General features: G+C 56.9%; 1 protein-coding gene across 5 annotated transcripts; it reads right to left on the bottom strand.

The window, feature by feature from the left end:
• Positions 1-568: 568 nt before the first annotated feature.
• On the bottom strand, positions 569-17,052 carry CAMSAP3 (calmodulin regulated spectrin associated protein family member 3). Of its 5 annotated transcripts, XM_070373750.1 has the most exons (19): positions 16,761-17,052; positions 9,736-9,989; positions 9,236-9,358; positions 9,036-9,131; positions 8,803-8,835; positions 7,870-7,917; positions 7,467-7,605; positions 6,507-6,646; positions 6,338-6,431; positions 6,196-6,247; positions 5,962-6,035; positions 5,583-5,652; positions 4,014-5,487; positions 2,610-2,749; positions 2,221-2,528; positions 1,796-1,895; positions 1,333-1,445; positions 1,134-1,252; positions 569-1,046 (listed from the first exon to the last, which is right to left on the bottom strand). In XM_070373750.1, exons 1-19 carry the CDS (start codon positions 16,906-16,908, stop codon positions 741-743), a joined length of 3,831 nt encoding a protein of 1,276 aa, XP_070229851.1. In that variant the 5' UTR covers positions 16,909-17,052; the 3' UTR covers positions 569-740. The 5 variants fall into 5 exon arrangements, with proteins under 5 accessions (XP_070229851.1, XP_070229848.1, XP_070229847.1 ...); XM_070373747.1 differs by lacking the exon at positions 7,870-7,917; XM_070373746.1 differs by lacking the exon at positions 8,803-8,835.
• Positions 17,053-22,920: the final 5,868 nt, after the last annotated feature.

Below are 22,920 nucleotides of genomic sequence, written 5' to 3'. Positions count from 1 at the left end.
TGAGACATCCGGGGGCCACGCCAAGGCAGCAACCTCAGACCTGGAGCTTGGCTGAGAGCAACAGGACCCCCTGGCCCAGAGGCAGTCACCGAGTCTAGAAACGTAGGCAGTGGGGTGAGGGAGAGAAGATCAAGTTTAGTAGTTGGCCAAGGACCAAATGACAGGAGGGGCCGATAATAACAGCCAGGCTGAGGAGGAAAATGAAGCCAGTGGGGGTGGGGAGGGCTGGCCGGAAGCCCCAGGTGCCCAGGAGTTCAGCTAAGAGGCAGCTGGGAATCGGCCATGGGGCCCGGGCAGGGGAGTCATGCCAGACCTTGGCAGAAGCTGCACCAGAGCCATCGAAGGGGGCAGACAAGAGGCTGGAGCAGGATCAAGAGAGAATTGGGAGACAGGAAATGGCGAGTGTGGGAAACCTCTCCTGCAGAGATGTCCCCAGTCCCCCAGCCAGCCTCGAGGAGATGGCCAGTAGTCTCGCTCTCTTTAAATTACTTTATTCAAGAAGGTGGGGAGGACAGACGGTTGGGGGGGACTGAGCTGAGCCCTGAGTCCCTGAACCTCCCAGCTCAGCCCCCACAGCAGGACGGGACAAAAATTAGGGGGTGGGGACTCCAGCCCCACCCAGACAAGGTCGGGGACAGACAGGACCCAGGAACACCGACTGACTGTCCTCCGGGCTGGTCCCCGGAGGGGGCGGCAGTCGGAGTACACAGGGCCCGGCCTGCGGACCACCCAGGATGGGGCTATTTGGGGGTGCTGCTGCCCTTCTTGGGAGTGGTGGGCTTCTTGCTCTGCCAGAGGTGTCCCTGGATGGTGAAGGCATCCACGCTCATGGACATGGTCTTGGCGGGGATCTGCGTGAAGCGCTTGCGGTCTGAGTTGTACTTGTAGATGCCCTCGACCATGGCTGGCGTGACCGTGCGGGGGCCATAGCCCGCCAGCCGTGACAGCTCCTCTGTTTCTGCGGACAATGTGTACAGGGCCCGGAACTGGCAGCTTGAGTCGCGGAAGAGGATCAGGAAGTGGTTGGCCTTGCTCTTCTCGATCTCCTGGTGGGCGGTAGACACAGTTAGCCAGGCCACCAGAGACCCCCCACCTGCCCCTGATCCCCCTATAAAGCCCCGGCAAGGGCCTACCTCAAGAATGCGGTTCTTCTGTGGCTCATTCACCTTGCCTGCCAGGCAGCAGTGTGACAGGGCATTGTGGATGATGAACTTGTTGGACTTGGCACTCGGCTCCTTGTACAGCCGCGGACCTAGGGGGCAGGGCAGTGAGCAGGGACTGGTGGGGGCTGGTGCTCACCACCCCCCCACCCCCGAAAGTCCTACCACCTACCCGTATACTCAGGCACTGAGGCCGGGGAAGATGCGTTGCTGCCATTGTCCCACTCACGTTCGCGGCTGCCGGGCAGGCGGCTTGGGGACATGAGGCCAGATGGAGATGGAGCCCTGCGGGGGAAGGTGGGATGGGGTGGGGGTGCGGTCAGTGGTGGACGAAGTCAGTATGCAGTGAGACCGAGGAAGGGTGCGCCCAGGACAATGGCAAAGCAGGATGTATCCACAGATACCATCTGTGCTCCTAAGTCCCTGCAGGGCCAGGTCCCAGCCCTGGGCACGCTGAATACGGGAGCAGAGAGATGCATCCTTAGGTTCTGTCTCAGGTGTGTGACCTTTCATCTCTGGCACCATATCACCATATGGCTCCTTGTGCCATATCACACTCCTAGGCATGCATTCACACACACACACACGCACACTCCGAGAGGCATGTGGCACATGCACGTCCAGGCCAAACTCACCGAGACGTGGGCCTCTTCACACCAAGGTTACTGGGGCCCTCGTTGGCCACCGTGGACAGAGACAGGGTGGACTGGGAGTAGATTTTGCTGAGCCGAGAGCCTGGGAGCAGAGGGTGTCAGGTCAGGCACCCCCCACCAAACCCCCTTACGTCCACGTATGCCTAGGGGGCCTGACCTGGCCAGTTGGAGAAGGAACATGGGGGTCAACCCTGCCTAAGACCCTCACCCCACACTGACTACCCCCCGTCCCCCCTAAGCCAGGCTGTAGGGAAGCAGTGCCTGACCTATTAAGCTGCGGAGAGAACTCTGAGCCAGTACCCTTTACCCTGCTATGGCCCCCACATCCTTCTGGAAGCCTTGAATCCCCACACCGCAGCCCTGTGTATATACCCCAAGCCGCCCCACTTGCCCCCTGGGGGCCTCACCCAGCAGTCCACGGGCTGGGCTCCGAGCCAGGGCCGAGTCATCACAGCAACCAGAGCGTGGCCGAGGGGCCCTCCGACCGCCGCGGCCCGGCCCCCCACTCCCTGCTGCCCGGGGCCGCAGCACCTTATCAAGATCGTCCATCAGCTTCAGCTGGGCCCGGCGTTCATACTCCAGCCGTGTGAACTCCCCCCGCCGGGGGCCCACCTCCTCCTCAGCAGGGGCCCGGGCAGCTGGGGCTGGGATTGCAGCAGAGGCCGTAGGAGCTGTGGGTGCAGGGGGGCTGGGGGTCACCTCCTCCTGGACCAGCCTATGCACAGAGGAGATGGACACAGTCAGACAGGTGGCAGGGTTGCCGGGGGCAGAGGTCCTGGGCTGAGCTCAGCCTCACCTCGAGGCCTCCTCCCTCCGCTGCTCCTTCTCAGCCTCCTGCCACTGCTTCCTCCGCCGCGCCTCCTCTGCCCGCCGCTGCTGCCGTTCCAGCAGGCTGGCCCGCTTCTGGGCCATCTCGTCCTCGGGCTTGTCTTCATCCTGGGGGCAGGCACCAAGTGTAGCTGGCTGTCCCTCCCCTGGTTCGGCTGGAGTCTGTTTCGACCCAGCCTGCCAGTCACTCACATGTCCTTGAGTTTTTGTCATTGGTCTGAAGGCATTTGGCGGGTGCCTGCTGTGTGTGTGACCCCATGCTGGGTTCTGGGCACACAAAGGCCTCAACCCAGCTAGGACGCAACACTGGTGAGCACACTGGTGGGGCAGGATTTATCCTAGTCTGGAGATACCAGGAGAGGTTTCCTGGAGGAAGCAGCCTAGGAGAATGAGGTGGACTGAACTGGGTGGGGTTGAGTGGTGAGGAGTGCAATCTGGGGCGGGAACAGGAAGTGCAAAGGCCCTGAGACCACAGCAGGTTGAGCAGGTGTGGAGCAGGGAGGCCAGTTTATTCTAGGACCAAAGGGGAGCCACAGGAGGGTTTTAAATAGGGGAATGTGTGTTAGTCGCTCAGTTGTGCCCGACTGTGGCCCCATGGACTGTAGCCCGCCAGGCTCCTCTGTCCGTGGGATTCTCCAGACAAGAATATTGTTAGCGGGTTGCCATTCCCTTCTCCAGGGGATCTTCCCAACCCAGGGACTGAACTCCAGTCTCCTGCATTGCAGGCAGAATCTTCACTGTCTGAGCCACCGGGTAAGCCCACAGATGGGAGTGACAAGGTCTAATTTACATTTTAAATAAATGCTAACTGCTCAGTTCACAGTGGTCAGGGATTGGTGTGGTGAGGGGTGGGCAGTGGAGACCAATCAGGACGAGACTGCTGGTGTCCAAGTAAAAGGTGCTGGCCCAGGCTGGGGATGCCGACAGGAAGAAGAGTGATTGGATATGGGAAAGTTCAAAAGAGGAACTGGTAGGGCCATGCTGGGGGCAGTGGGGAGGAGAGGACAGGAGGGAGGGGATGCTGTGGAAGATGCCAGCCGCATCTGTTGATCTGCCTATTCCTGTTCACCTGTCCGTAACCCACCTACCCATCCGTCTACTGGGCCACCCCTGTCCATCTGTCTACCACTTACTTTGTATTCCCCCACTACCCACCGCATCTACATGTCCATCTGACCACACACACCTTGTAGGTCTGCCTCTCCCACCTGGCTAACCATCTATCCATTCTGTTCCCCTACCAGCTCTATCTGTTTGGTCATACACTGAGAAAGCCCCATCCATGCGACCACCTGTCCACCTGCCTGTCTGCCCATCCGTCCGTTCATCCATCCGCCCACCTGGCCCCGCCCCCACCTGCTCAGATGCTCACCTTATAGAAGAAGCCCAGTCCGGTGCGGGGCTCTCCCTCTGAAGACGCTTCCTCCTCTAAGGAGTCCTCAGCCCCAGGGGGGCTCCCATCTCCCTCGTCCTCAGCTGCTGGCTCCTCCAGGCTGCTCAGTGGGATCTCGATGAGGCCGGGCCGTGCTGCGGGCTCCTCGGGGGGCGGCCCCTCGGCCAGGAGGATGGAGGAGCGCGTCTGCACCGGCACCTGGCTCGGCGAGAACTTGCGCAGGTGGGGGAGGCTGTCCACGTCGTGTGGGGGCGTGAGCACCCTGGTCAGGGGCGCCAGCCGCAGCTCTGCTGGCCGCGCGTGTTTGGGGCTGCGGGGTGTGGGGCTGGGGCCGGGGCTGGGGCCCGGCCCGTGGCTGCGCCGGGCAGCTGGGGCGCGCCGGGCGGGGCTGGGGGATGCAGCTTTGGGGCCTGCTGTGGGACCGGGGATGACCCACGCGGCGGCAGCGGGAGTAGGGGCGACTGTGGAGGACTCGGGTGGGGCCAGGAGCCGCTGCTGCTGGTCTGTGAGCCTCTGCATGTCCCGTTGCAGAGAGTTCAGCGCCGCGCTCAGCTTGCTCACTGCCCGGTTATAGTCCCCCAGTCCTTCGGGGGGCACCGGGCCCAGTTCTGGTGAGAAGGTCACCGCCTTTGGCCGTGGGGATGGCTCACCCTGGCCCTCACCTGCTGGCCGCTCCCCGCCAGGGGCCGGGCCCAGCTCTGCCTCTGCTTCCCCACCGGCCTCCCGGGGCTGCACCTGCAGGAAAGCATTCTTGCCCAGTCGTTGGCGGTGCTTGGCAAAGATGGCCTCGATCCGTCGCTTCTGGGCCTCGATGGCCCGGCGTTTCTCCTCTAGCCGGGCTCCAAGCTCACTCATCTCCGAGCTCAGGGCCTCCGGTGCCCCCGGGGTGGCCACCGGGGACCCGGCCTCGACCTCGGCCTTCACCAGCTGCTTCTTGCGTTCAGCAAAGCTGGTCATCTTCACTTCAGAGTTGCTGGCTGCTGGGGATGAAGCTGCCACCTTTGGGGAGCCCTCAGGCAGGGCTGGTGGTTTTGATACCTCCCCAGCTGGGCAGGGAGCTGGTTTTGAGGGGCCCTCGGGGTGGGGCAAGTAGGCAGGTACTTTGGTGGGCCCGTCAGGCAGTGGTTTCGAGGACCCCTCCGGTGGGTAGGGGGAAGCCAGCGGCAGTTTGGAGGACCCCTCAGGGGAGTGGAGGTAGAAGCTGCCATCGGCAGCCCCATCTGGGAGCAGCCGAGGCTCGGCACTGTGGATGATCTGCAGGGCCTCCTCGATGGTAGGCAGGTCGCCAGTCTCCGGGGGTGGCTGCGCGGGGGTCCGGGCTGGCACAGGGCGCTGGGGACCCAGGCTGTCTGAGCTGACGGAGCGCAGTAGGACGGGGTCTCCCATGACAACATCCACGTCGCTGTCCAGGCCAAAGGGGGTGCTGAACGACACGGCCTGGGAAAGGGGACGGCTGGGCGGCCGGAGGGAAGGGTCAGCCCCTGGGACAGGTCCAGGCCCCACCTGGCCCCTCTGACTCCACTGCCTGGGCCCTTTCGATGTGCTCACCTGAGCTGACGGTTCCAGGCTTTGCCGAGGGCCTCCATGTGGGACATGGACGGGGAGGACTTCAGCGAGCCTGGGGAGGGGTGATGAGTGGTCATTCTGGGGTCACTGGGGACCCTGGGTGGGGTAAGCTATGGGGTGTCAGTGGGTGAGTCACTGATGGGGCATTATGTGGATGGATAGCTGGGGGCCACGTGGTGTCACTAGGGGGTCCTTGTGAGGAGGTCACTGGGGGCCAGTGAATGTCACCAAGGAAGTCATTCAGGTACCAGACAGACCCAATGGAGGGGTCACAAGGTGCCCACATGAGGTCAGCAGGGGCAGTCTTTGGGTGTCGGGGGGGGGGCGGATCTCCAGTGACGAGCCATCCCCCTGCCCTCACCTGTGGATCCTCGGAGTGGGGACTGGGGGCCACCAGGTGACAGGAGTGGATGGCGGAAATTGAAGACAGGAGAGCTGCCAAGAGAGGTGTGTCAGCCAAGGGTCCCCCCATCCCCCGCCCCTCCCCCCTTGGGAGTGGAGACCAGAGTATCCCCCCAACACCTTCCCTCTAGCCAACCCAGCAGGAGGAGGAACCCGTCGTGGCTGGGAAGTCTCCACCCACCAGGGGATGTACCTGCTGCCGCTGTTCTGGGGAGTAGAGGCCTCTGTGGCCTGGGGGGAGGCGGCTGTACACAGAGCAGAGGGTCAGGCAGGGCTTGGTCTTCCCACTATCCCCCTCAACCTCACCCCACCCCAGGCCCAGGGCCAGGCCTTACCATGACCATCAGGCAGATCCTTGACCTGCACAAAGTCGGGTTTCAGCACCTCGAAGCACATGAACAACTCAGCCAGCAGCACCATCAGGTTGACCTGGAGGCGAGAGGCAGGGTCAGCCGCCCGGACCCACAGCCCCGGATGCCCATGAGGCCCACGAGGTAGCCTTACCTTGAGGGGTGGTGGGACATAGAGAAGGTCCTCCAAGGACAGCGGGCAGCCCCGAGGGAGGCGGGAGGCACAGAAATCCTGCACCAGCTGGAGGTTGTACAGGCTGTCCGCCACAGACATGGGGTCCTTGAGGCATACCTCTGTCGGGACAGGATGCCTGGGTCCCTGGCTCTCCAGGAAGGAGGACGGGGTCCCAGCACACAATATACACGGACACCTTCGACTGATGAGCTGAGCCGGGCCCCCTTCATAAGGTGGGTGTCATGACAGGCTGGCTGTCCCTCAGGTCTTTGCATCTACTGTCCCCACCGCCTGGAATGCTAGTCCCCCTAGAACTCAACTCAAATGGCTTCCGACTACCCAGCACCTGACAAAGTACCTAACATCCAGAATATTCCTCTAGATGAACTTATGGTTCATTCTCTCTCAGCTAGGATGTGAGCCGCCTGAGGCCAGGGGCAGGTCCATATTGTTTTGGTTGGATCTCTTGGTGCCTACAATAGGATCTGGCACACAGTTTCTACTCTACTCACATTTGCTGCAGGACTGAATTATGGAATCACACAGTATGGCTCAGATGGTAAAGAATCTTCCTGCAATGCAGGAGACCTGGGTTCGATCCCTGGGTTGGCAAGATCCCCAGGAGGAAGACATGACAACCCACTCCAGTATTCTTGCCTGGAGAATCCCATGGGCAGAGGAGCCTGGCAGTCTACAGTGGGGTCACAAAGTGTCAGACACGATTGAGCAACTAACACACACTGAATTATAGGCAGCACAGAGACGTTTAGACACTTGGGCAAGGTCACACAGCTCATTAATAGAAGAGAGATGTTCAAACTCAGATCTGCCAATCCTGGGAGCTACACTTAACAGTCTCTGCGATACTCTGGGGACAGGAGCCAAGGCCTGGGTGCCAGGCTCGTCGGGACAGGATCTGGCTCAGACCCATTCACTCACCCTCAAGTCGCAAGAGCTGGGGACAGTAGCAGTGGATTGTGGCGGCCAGCGCAGCCCCACTTGCCAGGTCCTGGAGGCTGGTCACCGTCGGAAAGCAGGGGGCACGTCGGGCCACCGCACGGTCCTTGCGATATCGAATCTGCGGGTGGGAGCCGTGTCAGGTCAGAGGTCAGGCTGGCCTCCAAGTCCGTGGTCATGCAAGCTGTGTGGGGAGGCCTGGGGTTTCCACCACGAAGGGGCGTGAAGCCAGGGGGTCCCAGAGCCAGTGTGGGAGGGGGGCCAGCCTGGAGCAGGGTGGGGAAGGGCAGCAGCAAGAGGCAGAGGAGGTGTCCGCGAGCAGCCAGGCCAGCAGCGGGGGCTGGGGGCAGGGACTCCTGAGACCCTGGGGTGGGGGATACATTACCATGGGGGGTTTGCTCCCCGACTCCTTCAAACAGAAGGCAATTGCGTGCTGGGGGGGAGAGGAGCAGCCGTCAGCGGGGCGGGAGGGGTGCTGACTTGCTGGGCCCCCAAGCACACCTCCGGGATGGGGGACGGCCCTGACCCCTGTCCTGAGCCCTGGCCGTCCAGCTCCCTGGCTGTGCTCTGGCCGGCTCTGGGGACCCCAGCACCTCCCAGCACGGAGGGACCCAACAGAGCAGCCTCTCATGCAGGAAGTCCTCCCCCACCCACTCAAAAGACCCAGGCCCTGGCTGGGGGAGGGCAAGCAGAGGAAGCAGGTAGGCAGGAGAGGAGCCCCTGACCCAGGCCCTAGGGTGGGGGGAAGGAGGAGGCCCTGAAGTGAGCAAAGGCAGGGGCTTCAGCCCAAAGCGCCCCCACCCTCACCCCACTTGCAGTGGTCACTTTCCCCTTATTGCACTTCAGGGATGGACACCCCACTGCCTCCAGAGCTGGGAGCAGAGAGCTGTCCTTAGGGAAGCTGGAGGCTCAGTTAGGAAGGTTCCTCTCCCCTCTTTTGGGTTTGAGGATCTTCCTCTTGGCCAGAAGGGTCTTCTCCCTGTGCCCTGCCTGCTGGGGTCAGGATCCATGTGTCTGATGGGCTGGGGTCCTCCCCTCAGAAGCCCCAGAGGTCTCCCCACCTCGGCTCAGGTGGACAAGCCTCTGGATTACTGGGAGGGGAGTCATATACCAGGGGAGAAGTAAGAGCAGAGATGACCCTCTTGCCTTGGTTCCCCAAAGGGCTTCCCTCTGTCCCCCAGGGCTGGGTCCCACTTCCTTTGCTCATAACTGGGAGCAGGGGAGAATAGGAGAGGGAGCGGGACAGGCAGGCAGAAAGAGACACACAGACAGCGACAAGCGGGGCAGGCAGACAGGGCAGAAAGACAGCCCCACTTACAGGAACCAGCTTCCAGTACCAGCGTGTGGGGCACTGATGCCAGAGAGGCAGAGAGGAGAGTGTGGCAGGAGTGGGCAGAGGCAAGGCGGCAGAGAGAGAGAGAGAGAGAGAGAGAGAGTCACTTCCACCCCGCCAAGAGCAGGAATGGCCTCGAGGCACAGCCCCGACCTACCCATCCAGCCCTCAAAGATCCGCCCCTCCCTCCTTCCTTCCATCCATCACCCCAGCCTCACCGAAGGCTGCGCTGGGGCCACCCCATCTGCAGGGGCCGCTGGAGTAGCTCTCTGGGCAGCTTCCTGCTCCGTCTTCTCCTGCAGCCGCCGGATGGTCTGCGGAGCAGGGACACGTTAGCACTCTAGTCACTGGACCGGTCCTGGCCGCCTCCGGCTCCCCCCCCCACCCCCCCCCCCATCTTGGCCCAACCCCCACCTACCGTGTCTACCCAGAAAAGGAGCTTGTGCTCCAAGCTGGCTAGGGCCAAGGGACCAGGCAGTGTCTTTGTCCACTCGAAGGCGAAGGCAACCATGAGGGCATCAATGACAGCTAGATGGGCTCCCTGTAGGGGCAAGGGCTGAAGGGTGAGCCCAGAGCACAGGTTGGAGGCCTCCAAGGGAAAAGAAACAGGAAAAACCTGGAGGTGGGAGGGGCTTACAGTGGGACGGGCTTGGGAAGCAGGCCAAGCTTGAAAGGGAAAGTTAAGGTCGCTCAGTGTCTAACTCTTTGAGACCTCATGGACTATATAGCCCATGGAATTCTCCAGGCCAGAATACTTGGAGGTCACAAACTAGGCCTTAGCGATCTGGCGTCCAGAGTAGCGCCTTTTGGGGAGGTGCCTGACTTGGTAGGAGGAGCCAGGGCTGATGGGCGGAGCCTTGGTGGGGGAGGGACCTTGTTTGGTGGGGCGGGGCCTGGCTGGGCAGGGGCGGGGCCTACCATGAGGATAGGCTGGTGCCTCAGGTCGGCCTCCTGCACCGGGCGCTCGGGCAGCGCAGGCACTGTGCCCCTCCGTGCCAGCAGTGCCAGAAGCGCAGAGGGGCTAGGGGGTGCTTCGAGCTGCGGCAGCGCCTGGCGCCAGGCCCGGCAGTACAGCTCGGCCGAGAGCAGCAGCCGTGTCACCGGGGGCTTCACATGCTCCTGGGCGTACTGATCCGTGTAGAAGGGCTCCCACAGCTCCGAGGGCACATGCTCTGCGGGGGCGGAGTGGAGGTAATGGCAGAGTCAGGGCACGGGGCACAAACCCCTATATTTGCAACCCCACAGACTAGGTAGCCTACCAGGCGCCTCTGTCCATGGAATTCTCCAGGCAAGAATACTGAAGTGGGTAGCCATTCCCTTCTCCAGGACCCAGGGATCAACCCAGGAATCGAACCCGGAACTCCAGCATTGCAGGCAGATTCTTTCCCGTCTGAGCCACCAGGGAAGCCCTTACATACAATTACATGGCCCCAATTAAAGCAGGGGTGGGTGGGGTGTGGGTTGGGGCAGGTCTGTACCAAGAAGGATGGCACCAAGATGAGAGAATAGGGGAGCTGGGCTAAGATGAGAGGCGCAAATGCAGAGGAGTTTCCCAGAGGAAGGGATGACGGAGTTTCTGGCAGGGGGCTCTGCATACAAAGGAGAGACGGTGGGTGGGACGGAGCACCATGCCTAGAGGAGATGGCGGGCTCTTGGACCCAGAGTGGAAATGGAGGTCAGATAGGCGGGGTCTTGAAGCCACGCCTCTCGCCCTCACCTAAGGACAACAGTGACTCGAAGGGTTAATGGACCTCCCCGGTGCTTCCCCTTACAGCAACCCTAGGAAGAGGCAGCCTGGGCACACGTGGTAACTCCGCTTTATAGATGAGGAGACCTAGGCACCAAGGCCACACAGCTGATCAAGGCTGGGACTGGGGGGACTTCCCTGGTGGGCCAGTAGCTAAGACTCTGCACTCTCTTGGTCAGGGAACTAGATCCCACATGCCGCAACTAAGAGTTCGCATGGCACAACTAAATATCCAAACAAATAAATATTAAAAATAAAAAAAAAAAAGGTTGGGACTGGGATTCAAACCCAGGTCTCAAGGAGACTACACCCTTAAGAGTGGAGGCTGGAGGTGGGATGAGCTGTGGAGCAGGGGGCTGGCTGGAAGGGCATAGAATGGAGGAGGGGACAGACTGCAAACACGTTGAGAGGGGTGAATGGCCTGAACTTGGTGACTGAAGGGCGGGGAGGGGAAGAGAGGCACCCAGAGCCCTATCTGGAGGGGGAAGACAGGCGGGAGAAAGAGGGTGTTGGCTGAGATGGGGGTACAGGAGGGCCGGGTACTTAGAGGCAGCCATGGAAACTCTGAAAGAGAGGGGCAAGGTAAGACGAGGAGGCTTGAGGAAGCCCCAGGGGGAGGGGGGCAGTAGCAGAACCCCAACCAAGTAAAACCCAAGGGTGAGGAGGAGAAAAATCAGAGCCACTAGGAAGATTCGGGAGGTAGAGGAGGAGGATCCAACTCGGTTAGATCTGCCCTCCTGGGCCTTCCAGGGAGGCCCCAAGTCTTATCCCAGTCAGAGCCGCTGCTCTGTACACGTGGGTTCTGCCTGTGTTGGAAGAATGCGAGGAGGCAGGATTGTACCGTTCAGAAACATTTGAACGTGACATACCAGGCCTTCCTCAGGTGCCTGAGTTCACAGCAGTGCTCCCCTGGGGTCCTGGCCCTCAGCTACAAGGACCCAGGCACCCTTGCCTTCAACCCCTCCCTGCCCCTCCCTGATCTTTCCCCACCCCTTAAACTCACACTTGACCTTCCCACTTAATACCCAAACCTTGTGAAGAGTTGGGCCATCTCCCTGACCCTTGAAGGAAAAGCTCTCCAGAGCAAGAGATTATATTATGTGAAGTCAGACAGAGAAACACATATATCAAACCCCATCGCTTGGAATATGTGGAATATTCCATATGTGGAATCTAAAAAAATGATACAAAGGGGCTTATTTACAAAACAGAAACAAGACAGAAAACAAACTTAGGGTTACTAAAGGGGAAGCGGGGAGCAATTAATTAGGAATTTAGGATTAATGTATATATAGTACTATGAACTAGATAACCAACTAGGACCTACTGCAGAGCACAGAAAACTATACTCAATATCTTGTAATAACCTACACTGAAAAAGAATCTGAAAATGAGTGTGTGTGTGTGTGTGTGTGTGTGTGTGTTCAGTCGTTCAGTCATGTCCAGCTTTTTGCAACCCCATGGACTAGCTCATCAGCTCCTTTGTCCATGGAATTTTCAAGGCAAGAATCCTGGAGCAGGTTGCCATTTCATACTCCAGGGGATCTTTCCAACCCAGGGATCGAACCCATGTCTCTTGCATATCCCTCATTGATAGGTGGGTTCTTTACCACTTCGCCACCTGGGAAGCCTATATATGTATGTATAACTGAGTCAGTTTGCTGTTTATGTGAAACTAAACACAACATTGTAACTATACTCCAATTAAAAAAAAGAAAAAAGTTGTCCAGGTTCTCTTTCCTTCCACTCTACTCCCGATCGGACTCCTCCCCCATCCGTTCCTTCCCTTGTAGCTCCCAGCCTTCCCAAGGCCAGCAGTGGCGTTCCAAAGCCCACTATCTTGCCTGGGCTCTCTGCCGAGCATCTCCTTCTTTGGGAAGTCTTCCTCCCTCTGGTGTCTCCCAACATCCTATCTCTTTCTCTTTCTCTCACCACTCAAGCCTGGCTGCCTGCCCCCATGCCTTTTCATTGCTGGGCTCCTGATAGCTCTGTCTGAGCAGCCTTGTCAATGGACATGCTCTCTCCACCTCCTTCCCACCACAATGATGGCTTCCATAGTCATCTGAGCACTGCCTCCTGCTGCAGCTCAGGCATTGCCCCTAATCCTTAGCATCCTTCTCCTTCTCTCTGTTCCCATCACAGTAAGAGAACACCATCCCTCCTTCTCTCTCCCCACCTCCAACATCCAGCCTCAACTCACCGGGGTTCAGCTCCTGGCATCCCCTGAAGCCAAACCCTCCTCCCTCTCTCTCTAGCTCCAGGTTTGTTTCCTGCTCTCATCAGCAAAATGAAACAAGTTTCTTTCCTGCAGGACTTGTCAGGGCCTTGAAGATGACAACTTGAGCTGGAGCTACCGATGGCTACTGTTTATTAAGGGGCTTCCAGGGTCAGGGGCTTACCAGGTGGTGCAATGGTAAAGAATTCACGTGCCAGTGCAAGAGACACAAGAGACGTGGGTTTGATCCCTGGGAGGGGAAAATCCCCTGGAGGAGGGCATGGCAACCCACTCCAGTATTCTTGTCTGGGAAATCCCAGGGACAGAGGAGCCTGGTGGGCAACAGTCCATACGGTTGCAAAGAGTAAGACACAACCCAAGCACACACAATGTTTATCAAGTACTTAGGTTATACTAGTGTGTCTTTGCCGAGGCACAACTGGCATTTGGGGCTGGATGATTTGTGTTTAGTGGGGCTGTAGGTGTGGGGAATTGGGGCAGGGAGTGCTGTTCTGGGCATTGTAACATGTTTAGCAGACTTCCTGGTCTCTCCTCGAGAGCTGACAAGAGCACTGTCCTCTCTAATAGTGACCACCAAAGATATTCCCAAACATGGCACCTAAGTGACAAACTCATCCTCGGTTGAGAACTACGGCTCTATGCTATGTGTATTGGAGCACTTAATACTGTCCGACAGGAATAGAATACGAGCCACACAAGAAGTTTAAATTTTTCTATTGCACCGTTTAAAAAGCAGCAAGGAGTAACAAGACCTTATAATATATCTCACCCAATATATATATATAGGTAATATATATCTTAGTAATATATCTCATCATATATATATATATGTCCAAAATATTATTTCAACATGTCAACATAAAAACATTATTAATGGGATGTTCACATTTTTTTTTGGTACCAGGTCTCCAGAAGCCACTGTGTATTTTACATTGACAGCCTTTCACAAGTCAGATCAGCCACATGTTGCTCTTGAGAGTCCCTTGGATTGCAAGGAGATCAAACCAGTCAGTCCTAAAGGAAGTCAACCCTGAATATTTATGGAAGGACTGATGCTGAAGCTCCAAAACTTTGGCCATCTGATGCGAAGAGCCGACTCATTGGAAAAGACCGTGATGCTGGGAAAGATTGAGGGCAGGAGGAAAAGGGGGCGACAGAGGATGAGATGGTTGGATGGCATCACCGACTCAATGGACATGAGTTTGAGCAAGCTCCAGGAGATAGTGAAGGATAGGGAAGCCTGGTGTGCTGCAGCCCATGGGGTTGCAAAGAGATGGACACAAGTAAGTGACTGAACAACAATATGTTGCTCGTGGCTACCACGCTGGACAGCACAGCTAGTCTTTGGACCACCCGCCTTGTGTGCATCTGCTCCTGGCATTCCTTTTCTTTTTTTAATTGGAGGATAACTGCTCTACGATGTTGTATTGGTTTCTGCCACACACCGCTGATATGGAATCAGCCATAAGTATCCATATATTCCCCTCCCTCTTGAGCCTCCTCCCACCCCCCTTGCTCATGGAATTCTTATGAAACTTATCCATTGTACAGATAGGAAAACATAGACCCAGACAGCTAATATGACTTGGCCAAGATCCAAAGAGATAGTAAAGGGTGGAGCCGACAGGACCCTAGCTCCCTAGAGCATCACAGGGAGGTTCTGGAGGCCTGAGGGACTGCATGTAGCGCTTCCCAAACTTGTGTAAAGATGGCACCCTTCCTTATCTTATCTCTGAGCTCACTGTGGAGCCCACTAGCCTGCATTCTTGCCCAACCTCCTCAGGCCTGTGCCCCGGGCCACCAGAAAGACCCCATCCCCCTAGCCATTTTTCCCCAGAGGGGCAACTGCATAGCTGATCTCATCTTGTCAGTCCCCAAACACCTTCCCCAGCTCCCCAGGGCCCTCAGATCCCCACATGTGGCCTGAGAGGACCTCTCCAACGGCACCAGACTCCCTCATCGCCCCCAGCCACTCCTGGGCACGGCACAGAGAACTCCCTGTGGGTCTCCTCCCCCTAGAAAACTCCTACACACCCTTGAAGGTCCAAACGCTCTCTCCTCTAGTGAGCTGTCTGTCCCTTCTCCTCCCTTCCCTGGAAGACTTCTAGGATTTCCTCCCCTAGCCCCTCTGCAAGGGCTGGCAGCCCTCTTCCACACTGCTTGGACATCACCAGCTTTATCACTAGAAGAAGCAACGGTCTGGTTTCAGGTCCCATCGTCCTCTCTCCAGAGTTCATCCCCATCTTTTCTGTCCTGAGAGCCCAGCACTGGCCTGGCACCCAACAGGCATCAGTAGAGAGTTCCAGAGTTCATGGATCAAGCAGGGGTCTGCTCACCACTTCCTGCTTAGAGCCTGGGGTCTCCCCTTCCTCAGTCCCCCTCTGTTCAGAGAACATGGGTGAGGGGACAGACTGAACTTAACCCTCCGGGACCATATCACACAATTCAGGGGAGCTGAGTCAGTGAAAACAGAACCAGGTGAGTCAGGGCATCCTCCCAGAGACCTGACTTTTCTTTCTGCAAAATGTAATAGTAATTTCTCTTCTGTCCCCTGGACAGAGGACAAATAATATTATTAATAAAAATACCACTGGTCATGGCAGCAGAAATAGCAACATCCACTTAGTGTGTATAGTGGGCCAGACACAGAAGAATCCCATGGTCTGTCTGTCTCACCTTGTGAAAGATGAAACTGGGACCCCACTCACCCCAGCACTGCCCTGGGACTTAGTGGACAATTGTGAAATGGAAAACAAAGTGAATACATGCCTTCTTTTACAGAGGACTCAACAGAAGCTTAGAGAATTGGGTTAATTCGTCCACATTCTGGGGGAATGTGGCACTCAAACCCAGCTGATTCCCAAAGCTGAGTCCTCTGTGGCCTCATAACTTGGGATGGGGGGACTGGGGCAGGCTGGGCTCTCTCCCTGCCAAGCCTTCCTCTCTTCCTCAAGCAGGTATTTGGGGGTGGGTGGGCCCTAGAGTGGGCCCTGCCTGGGAGACTGCAGGGAAAGAGACTGGGAGAAAAAGACAGGCTCAGGCGGAACCAGGAGACAGATGGACAGCTGTCACCAAGACCCACACCCAGAACAGGTTGATCTGGGAAGGCCACTGAAGGGGGGATGGGCTGTGCTCAGCTGGTGCCAAGACCAGTGGGCAGGACCCGTAGGCGGGCAGGGCGTCCCCCCAGAAGGCCCAGACCTTAATTAACTCCTCTTCCCCATGGCCAGGCCCTGACTCCTGGCTCTGGCATGAGGCCATGACTGAAACTGCCCTGGGCCTCAAATCCTAGGGATGTACCCGCATCCTCCTCCCCCGTGGGGTGGCCCGAAGTCTCCACACATGTGGGTCTTGGGGAGGAAGTGGGACAAGGCCCCACACCTGGCCCCCACTCCCGGCGATCATGGATAAGCCATTTCCCTTCTGCCGGGCTCGCCCGCCTCCTGAGTAAAATGGGGCAATAAGTCACAGCTGCCAGCCGCCGGCCGGGGCCATGGAGGCGAGAGAGGGGCTTCCTGGAGCTCCCTTCGTCGCCCGCAGCGCAGGCAGGGCCGACGCCGGGTGTGTGTGTCCGGCCTGGACTGGGGCGGGGGTCCTCGCGGGCGCGTGATATAAGGGTGTAAAGGGTGGGGGGAGGACGTGCCAGAGGCGAGGCGAGGCTCGCCTGGGGGACACCACTCGGCCCACAGACCCTGCCCGGCTCACCTGGGGACCCGGACGCCCCGCTCGTGGCGCGGAGCTGGGCAGACGGCCCCACCCCCACCGCGCTCCCGCAGCCGCGCGGGCAAAGTCCACCGCCCGGGCCGAGCAGGAAGCCCAGAGGCCCGGCGCCGAGGGGCCCAGGCCCGGGGACCCCCCCGCCCCCGGCGGCCGGCGCTATTGTTCCCACGGCCCCGGCCTCCCCAGCGCGGCGCCCCGCCCCCCGCACCTGCCGCCCCCTTCTTCCCCTGGCCCCGGTACCTGCGCCCCCGAATGCGGCCCGCAGCACCCACGCCAGGCTCGCCGCCGCCTTGGCCCGCGAGAAATCGTACTGGTCCAGCGACTTGATCTCGGGCACCAGGAAGGTCCTCCGCAGCGGCCCGGGCCCCGGGGGCGCCGCCTCCACCATGGCGGCGCGGGGGCTGCGGGCACCGGCTCCGCGCTCGCTCGGGCTGGGCTTCGCCGCGCTCGCACCCGGGCCGGGCCCGCTGCCGCCACCACAGCCGCCACCGCCACCACCACCACCACCACCAGCACCACCACCACCACTGCAGGCGAGCCAGGTGCGGCCGCTCGCGCTCACGACGCTGCGTCGGCCCCGCCCCGGGGCGGAGCCCAGGTGCGCCCCGCCCCCGGCCCTGGCCCCCGACCCGGTCCTCTCGCCTGACCCGGTCCCCTCGCCTCTCCCGGTCCCCTCGCCTCGCCCGATCCCTCGCCGCCGCAGGGTGGGGCGGGCCCAGACTGCGGTGGCGGCGGGGGAGGCTGCGGAGGAGTGTGTGTGTGTGTGTGTGTGTGCGCGCCCGCGCGCGCGCTTGTCTGTGTGCGCGCACGGGGGAGGATGAGGGACCCTCGGCTTGCGGGTGTGGGTGCAGGCACAAGTGTTGTTTCCTTAGATGAGAATGTGAGCTTGTCATTCCTGGCCCCGGAGGCAGCGCGCGCGTGGGTGCACCTGTTTCTCGTTGTGTCTTGGGAGCGTCCAAGAACGGGTGTCTGTGTTCGCACGAGTGTATGGTCTCTGCAAGTGTTTGGGTGGTGCACGAGTGTCTTTGAGGGTGTCTGCATGTGCGTATCTGTGTGAGTGTGTGACAGCGATTGTGTGTGTCCTTGATTTTCATGAGTGTTGTGTTTTCAAGGATCTATATTGTGTAGGTGCCTGTGTCCTTAGAAAACAGGAGTGTGTTTTGTCATTGTGCTTGTGAGTGTGCCTATTTGTGAGCATTTAAATGCACTTGTATTATGTATCAGAGTGTGATGAATGTCAATGAAGGAGGATAAGTGAAAAATTGAGTATGTGTATTTATAGAGTGTGACGGCTTGTAGCTGTGAGTGTGTTTGAGTGGCTGTTACTGGGTATATCTGCAAATATATTTACATTCATGTGTGGATTTGTGATGTCAACAGAATTGGTTGGGGGTGGGGCTCCAACTGTGTATAGATGGGGATTATGTATTTGTATCCAAGTGCATTTGTATATGAGTCTATGAGTGTGATTGTGTGCAATGGATGTCTATGGGGGGAGACATGGCAGAATGTGTTCTGTGCATATATGTGTATTTACATGTAAGTGTATTTGTGGATGACTGCGTTTGGGTATATGGTGTGAATCAGGGTGGTGTGACAGGGTGTGTAAATCGTGGAAGGGGATGTAATTGTGTAAGAATGTCCATTTCTTGGATGCATTTATGAGTGTGCGTGCATGTTAAGTCCTTTCAGTCCTGTCTAACGCTTTGAGACTCCATGGACTGTAGCACACCAGGCTCCTCTGTTCATGGAGTTCTCCAGGCGAGAATACTGGAGTAGGTTGCCATTCCCTCCTCCAGGAGATCTTCCTGACCCAGGGATTGAACCCATGTCTCTTGTGTCTCCTGCATTGGCAGGCAGGTTCTTTACCACTAGCTAGCGCCACTTGGGAAGCCCTTTATGAGTGTGTGCCTATTTCTGTAGGAACTGCAGATATGTGTGAGCAAATCTGTTTGTGGTATGAGCCTGATTGTGTATGTTGGCATGGAGGTGTGTGTGTATGTGTGAATATATGTGTGTGAGCTCAGATATTTGTGTACACAATGCAATTGTGTAGATGTTACTGGGTATACTTGTAAATGTCTGAGCGCCTATTGGTGGATATTTGTTTAATATTTGCTTGTGTGTTCCATAGTGTTTTTTTTTTTTTTATGTCAACTGTGGGCCTCTTAACTGTGTGTAATTGTGAACACAGGAGTGTTTGTGAATGTTAGGTATTTGTGTAGGTCTAGATGCGTATATCGGAGAAGGCAATGGCACCCCACTCCAGTACTCTTGCCTGGAAAATCCCATGGACAGAGGAGCCTGGTGGGCTGCAGTCCATGGGGTCTCGAAGAGTCGGACACGACTGAGCGACTTCACTTTCAATTTTCACTTTTCACTTTCATGCATTGGAAAAGGAAATGGCAACCCACTCCAGTGTTCTTGCCTGGAGAATCCCAGGGACCGGCCAGAGGGGGTGGTGGGATGGGGTGGTGGGCCTCGTGGGCTGCCGTCTCTGGGGTCTCACAGAGTCGTACACGACTGAAGTGACTTAGAAGCAGCAGATGTGTATATCAGAGTGCAGTTTTGTGTGTATAGTAAATGTACGTATATGTTTGGGTTTATATGTTATCTGTTTATATGAGCATTGACCTGTATCACTGAGTGTATTGTGTGTATATTTGTGTGTGTGGAGCTGGTGTTTACCTCTGTGTGGATTTGTGGATATTGCACCTGTAACAGTGTGTGTATCTGGTTTCTGAATATAAACTGAGTGCCTGAACATATCTCTTTGTGTATAAGTGCTTTTGTGGGTGCCTGGTTGTGAACATATGGCTGTAGTGTGTGTGTAGGTGTATGTGTGTAAGAAGTCATACTTTGAATGGCTTTGTGGGTGAATAAGGGTATTTGTGCATCTGGATGCACTTTGGTGTCATATATAAGTGAGACTGGGTGGGTGAATTTCGTGTAAGGGAAATTGAGTCTGTGCATTTACAACTACAGAGGGGTTTCAGTCTATAAACACACACACAGAACAGTGTTTTCTTGACTGTGTAAAATTCTATGAGATGAAACTGACTACAGCAAGTCAGTCTCTTTACAACCGCCCCCCACAGGGGTCCCTGAGCCCCATCCTTTGTAGAAATTGCCCATCCGCTTAACATGCAAGGTACAGCGGTGCTTGAGGAGTGGGTCTCCTGGTCCAGAGCATGTTGAGGGGCAGGAGGTGGGTGTGCCTAAGGGAGGGGAGCTGGGGCGTGGGCCCTCCTGTCTGGATGTGCCCGTGCAGGAGTGGGTGTGGACGCACTCACAAAGGGGCCAGTGTGGATGTGTCTGAACACACGTGTGGGATGTGTGTGGCGCACGTGCCCTGGCCCCTATCCCAACCCCCCGCTCCTCCCGCCTGAAAGACATGGACGAGTCCCTTTTTCCCTTGGGCTTCAGTCCCTTTTTCCCTTGGGCTTCGGTGTCCCCATCTACAACACTGTCAGGGGATCCCGGGCTCCGGGGCTAGGGAGGTGACCTGGCGGGGACGGGCGTGCCTGCGTGCCCTGCCCCTCCTGGGAGCGTGGTGTGTCCTGCCGGGACACACGTGTCTGTGCTTTCCCTGGGGAGGTTCTCACGACCTTTGTGGACCCCAAGGGCAAACATGGGTGAAGGCAGTGCCTCCCGCTTGTGGGCACTCTCCCGGGGGATGCATTATGACCACGCAGCCAAAGGCTTTCCCGCCTTGGGAGGCGCCTCTGCTAGCCCTCAACTGCCCGGGGGTGGGAGAGCCAGGGGGCTTCCGGTGGTGTAGCGAGCAGGAGCCAGTGGCCTCCTGGCGCCCAGCCCCCACACTGGGCGGACTGGAATGCCTGGCTGGGCTGGACCGCCCCACCCACGCCTGCTGGAAACCACGTCCCACCTTCCCCTCCGGGGTCTTGTTCCTGGGGCCCGGGCGGCTCCAGACAAACTGACTCTCCAGTGTGCACCAGGCGCCCCATCCTAGCAGCCCCCTCCCGCCCTGCCGGCTTCTTTGCTTCCAGCCTCCTTGCTCACCTGCAGGCCTGGCTCTCAAGCCTCTTAACTCATTCGATGGGCCCTGGTTATTAAACGGGGGTGGGTAGGGATGACTTAGAGACTTTGTAGGTCAAGGGTTCAGAACTAAGTTTAGGGAACTGATGAACCCCGAAAAAGCCATCTGCAAAATTATGTATGTGCAGTGCACTTTCAGGGATTGTGCTAACAGATAACAATTTCTGAGAGTACGATATGCCCAGCACAGTCTCATTTAATCCTCACAACCACCCTAGCGTATTATCATACCCATTTCACAGACAGGAAAACTGAAGCCGAGCACCATCAAGTCAGGTGGCAAGGAGAATGTAAGGAGGCTTTGAGCCCAAGTCACCAGGATCCAAGTTGCATCTGCCTAACAAATATGCTGCCCTTCCATTCCAAGGCTGGCCCACATTCTCTACATATCTATGAACCTTCAAATAGAGTTGGGTGAGGCCTCTAGTTTTGGGGATCTCAGAGTGGAGGAAGAAGTCTGAGGTCCCTTTTATGTACCTGCAGCCTACATAGCAAGCTGTGGTGATGGGATTCAGGTATGGTCAGTGCTTCTGTCCTCCACATTCCCACAGTATTCCCATGGTGGTACCTCTGAAGTTTGGCCAGAGTAGAGGGAGATTATTATCAGACCTCCAGGGGCCTCCAGGAGACATTTCTAAAATATTTCAAAATAACGTCTTTTAAAACTAAAACACGATGGTGCATTGCCCAGGGTTGTCCCCGTCCTCATGACACTTCCATGCAGAGGTGATAAACAAATTCATTAAAGAGATCATTTCAGCAAGGGATGAAATAGTGAGACAGGAGTGAAACAAAGTGGTGGGGGGCGGGGCAGGGGGGAGGACCTGGAAATAGCCAGGGTGGGGGCTTCTTCAGTTTGAGACCAGGAGACTTTTTTGAGGAGGGGGAGATGGAGCTGAGACAGGATTGATGACCCAGAGCAGTTGGAGGGAGAGCATTCCAGGCAGAGAGAGTTGCCTGGGCAAAGGGCAAGGGGGGCGGGGGCGCGGGAGGCAGGTAAAAGCCTGGTGCTCAGGACAGGTCCCTGGAGCTGGTGTGAGTGAGGCAGGCAGAGGAAGATGTTAGAAAGTTTTGGAGTGCTCCTTAAATTCTCTGAAACGCAGATCTTTTTTTTTTTTTTTGTAATCAAAATGCAATAGAAATTAATTTCTAGGAAAATAAGATTGAAAATGAGATTGAAAAAGACACTCATGGGAATCCCCTGGCAGTTAGGACTTGCGAGCTTTCATTGCAAGGGGCATGGGTTTGATCCCTGATTCAGGAACTAAGATTCCACAAGCCATGTGGCATATGGCCAGAAAGAAAGAAAAAGATGTGCTTAGAGCCAGAAAGCAAGGAACAGCTGACAAGGATCAAGGACAAGAGGATATCCACAGGAGTCAACTAAAAGAGTTTCCAGAGGACAAAGCCAGAGCCATTTGAACAACAAAATTAATCCAGTACTGGGGGACTTCTGTGGTGGTCCAGTGGCTAAGACTCCAAGCTCCCAATGCAGGAGGCCTGGGTTTGATCCCTGGTGGCAGAACCAGATCCCATGTACCGCAACTAAGACCCAGCACAGCCAAATAAAATAAATATTAAAATATATATATATAGTATTGGATTCAGAGAAGCCTGGTGGGCTGCAGTCCATGGGGTCGCTAAGAGTCAGACATGACTGAGCGACTTCACTTTCACTTTTTCACTTTTCACTTTCCTGCATTGGAGAAGGAAATGGCAACCCACTCCAGTGTTCTTGCCTGGAGAATCCCAGGGACGGGGGAGCCTGGTGGGCTGCCGTCTATGGGGTCGCACAGAGTCGGACACGACTGAAGCGACTTAGCAGCAGCAGCAGCAGCATAGTATTGGATTATAACCCAAGGAAGACGATTTCCCTAGTGGTGCAATGGATCCCATGTGCCGCAGGGCAACTAAGCCTGTGCATGCCACAACCACTGAGCCTATGCTCTAGGGCCTGCAAGCTGCAACTGCTGAAGCCCTCCAGCCTATAGCCCATGTTCCGCAACAAGAGAAGCCACTGCAATGAAGAGCCCGTGCACCGCAATGAAGAGTAGCCCCTGCTTGCCGCATCACAAGAAAGCAAAGCAGAGAAGACCCAGCACAGCCAAAAAAAACCCAGGAAGAAAATAAATGTCCATGAGTTTGTAAGCGATACACAGAAATGATGGAATACATTAACACATGAAGGACAGGTATGGAAGGTTTTCAGATAATTTATGTAAGTACTCCACCCCAAGGGATGGTTAGAACTGCACACAGTGGGTTCCTTCCCAGAAGGAACAGTATGTAAAGAAAGGAAAGAAAGAGTAACTTTTCAGTGGAGAAAACTGTCATACATGCT

The sequence above is a fragment of the Bos mutus genome, chromosome 7 (genome assembly GCF_027580195.1).
Source record: "Bos mutus isolate GX-2022 chromosome 7, NWIPB_WYAK_1.1, whole genome shotgun sequence".
Taxonomy (NCBI): domain Eukaryota; kingdom Metazoa; phylum Chordata; class Mammalia; order Artiodactyla; family Bovidae; genus Bos; species Bos mutus.
This window is presented reverse-complemented; position numbering and strand designations above follow the sequence as displayed.

Coding starts and splice junctions, on each gene's coding strand:
- CAMSAP3 (XM_070373750.1), bottom strand. CDS start 16,908: ATGGTGGAGGCGGCGCCCCCGGGGCCCGGGCCGCTGCGGAGGACCTTC. Junction 9,359..9,735: donor GGCACCAGCCTATCCTCATG/GTAGGCCCCGCC, acceptor TTGCCCCTACAG/GGAGCCCATCTAGCTGTCAT. Junction 1,446..1,795: donor GTGAAGAGGCCCACGTCTCG/GTGAGTTTGGCC, acceptor CTTCCCCCGCAG/GGCTCCATCTCCATCTGGCC.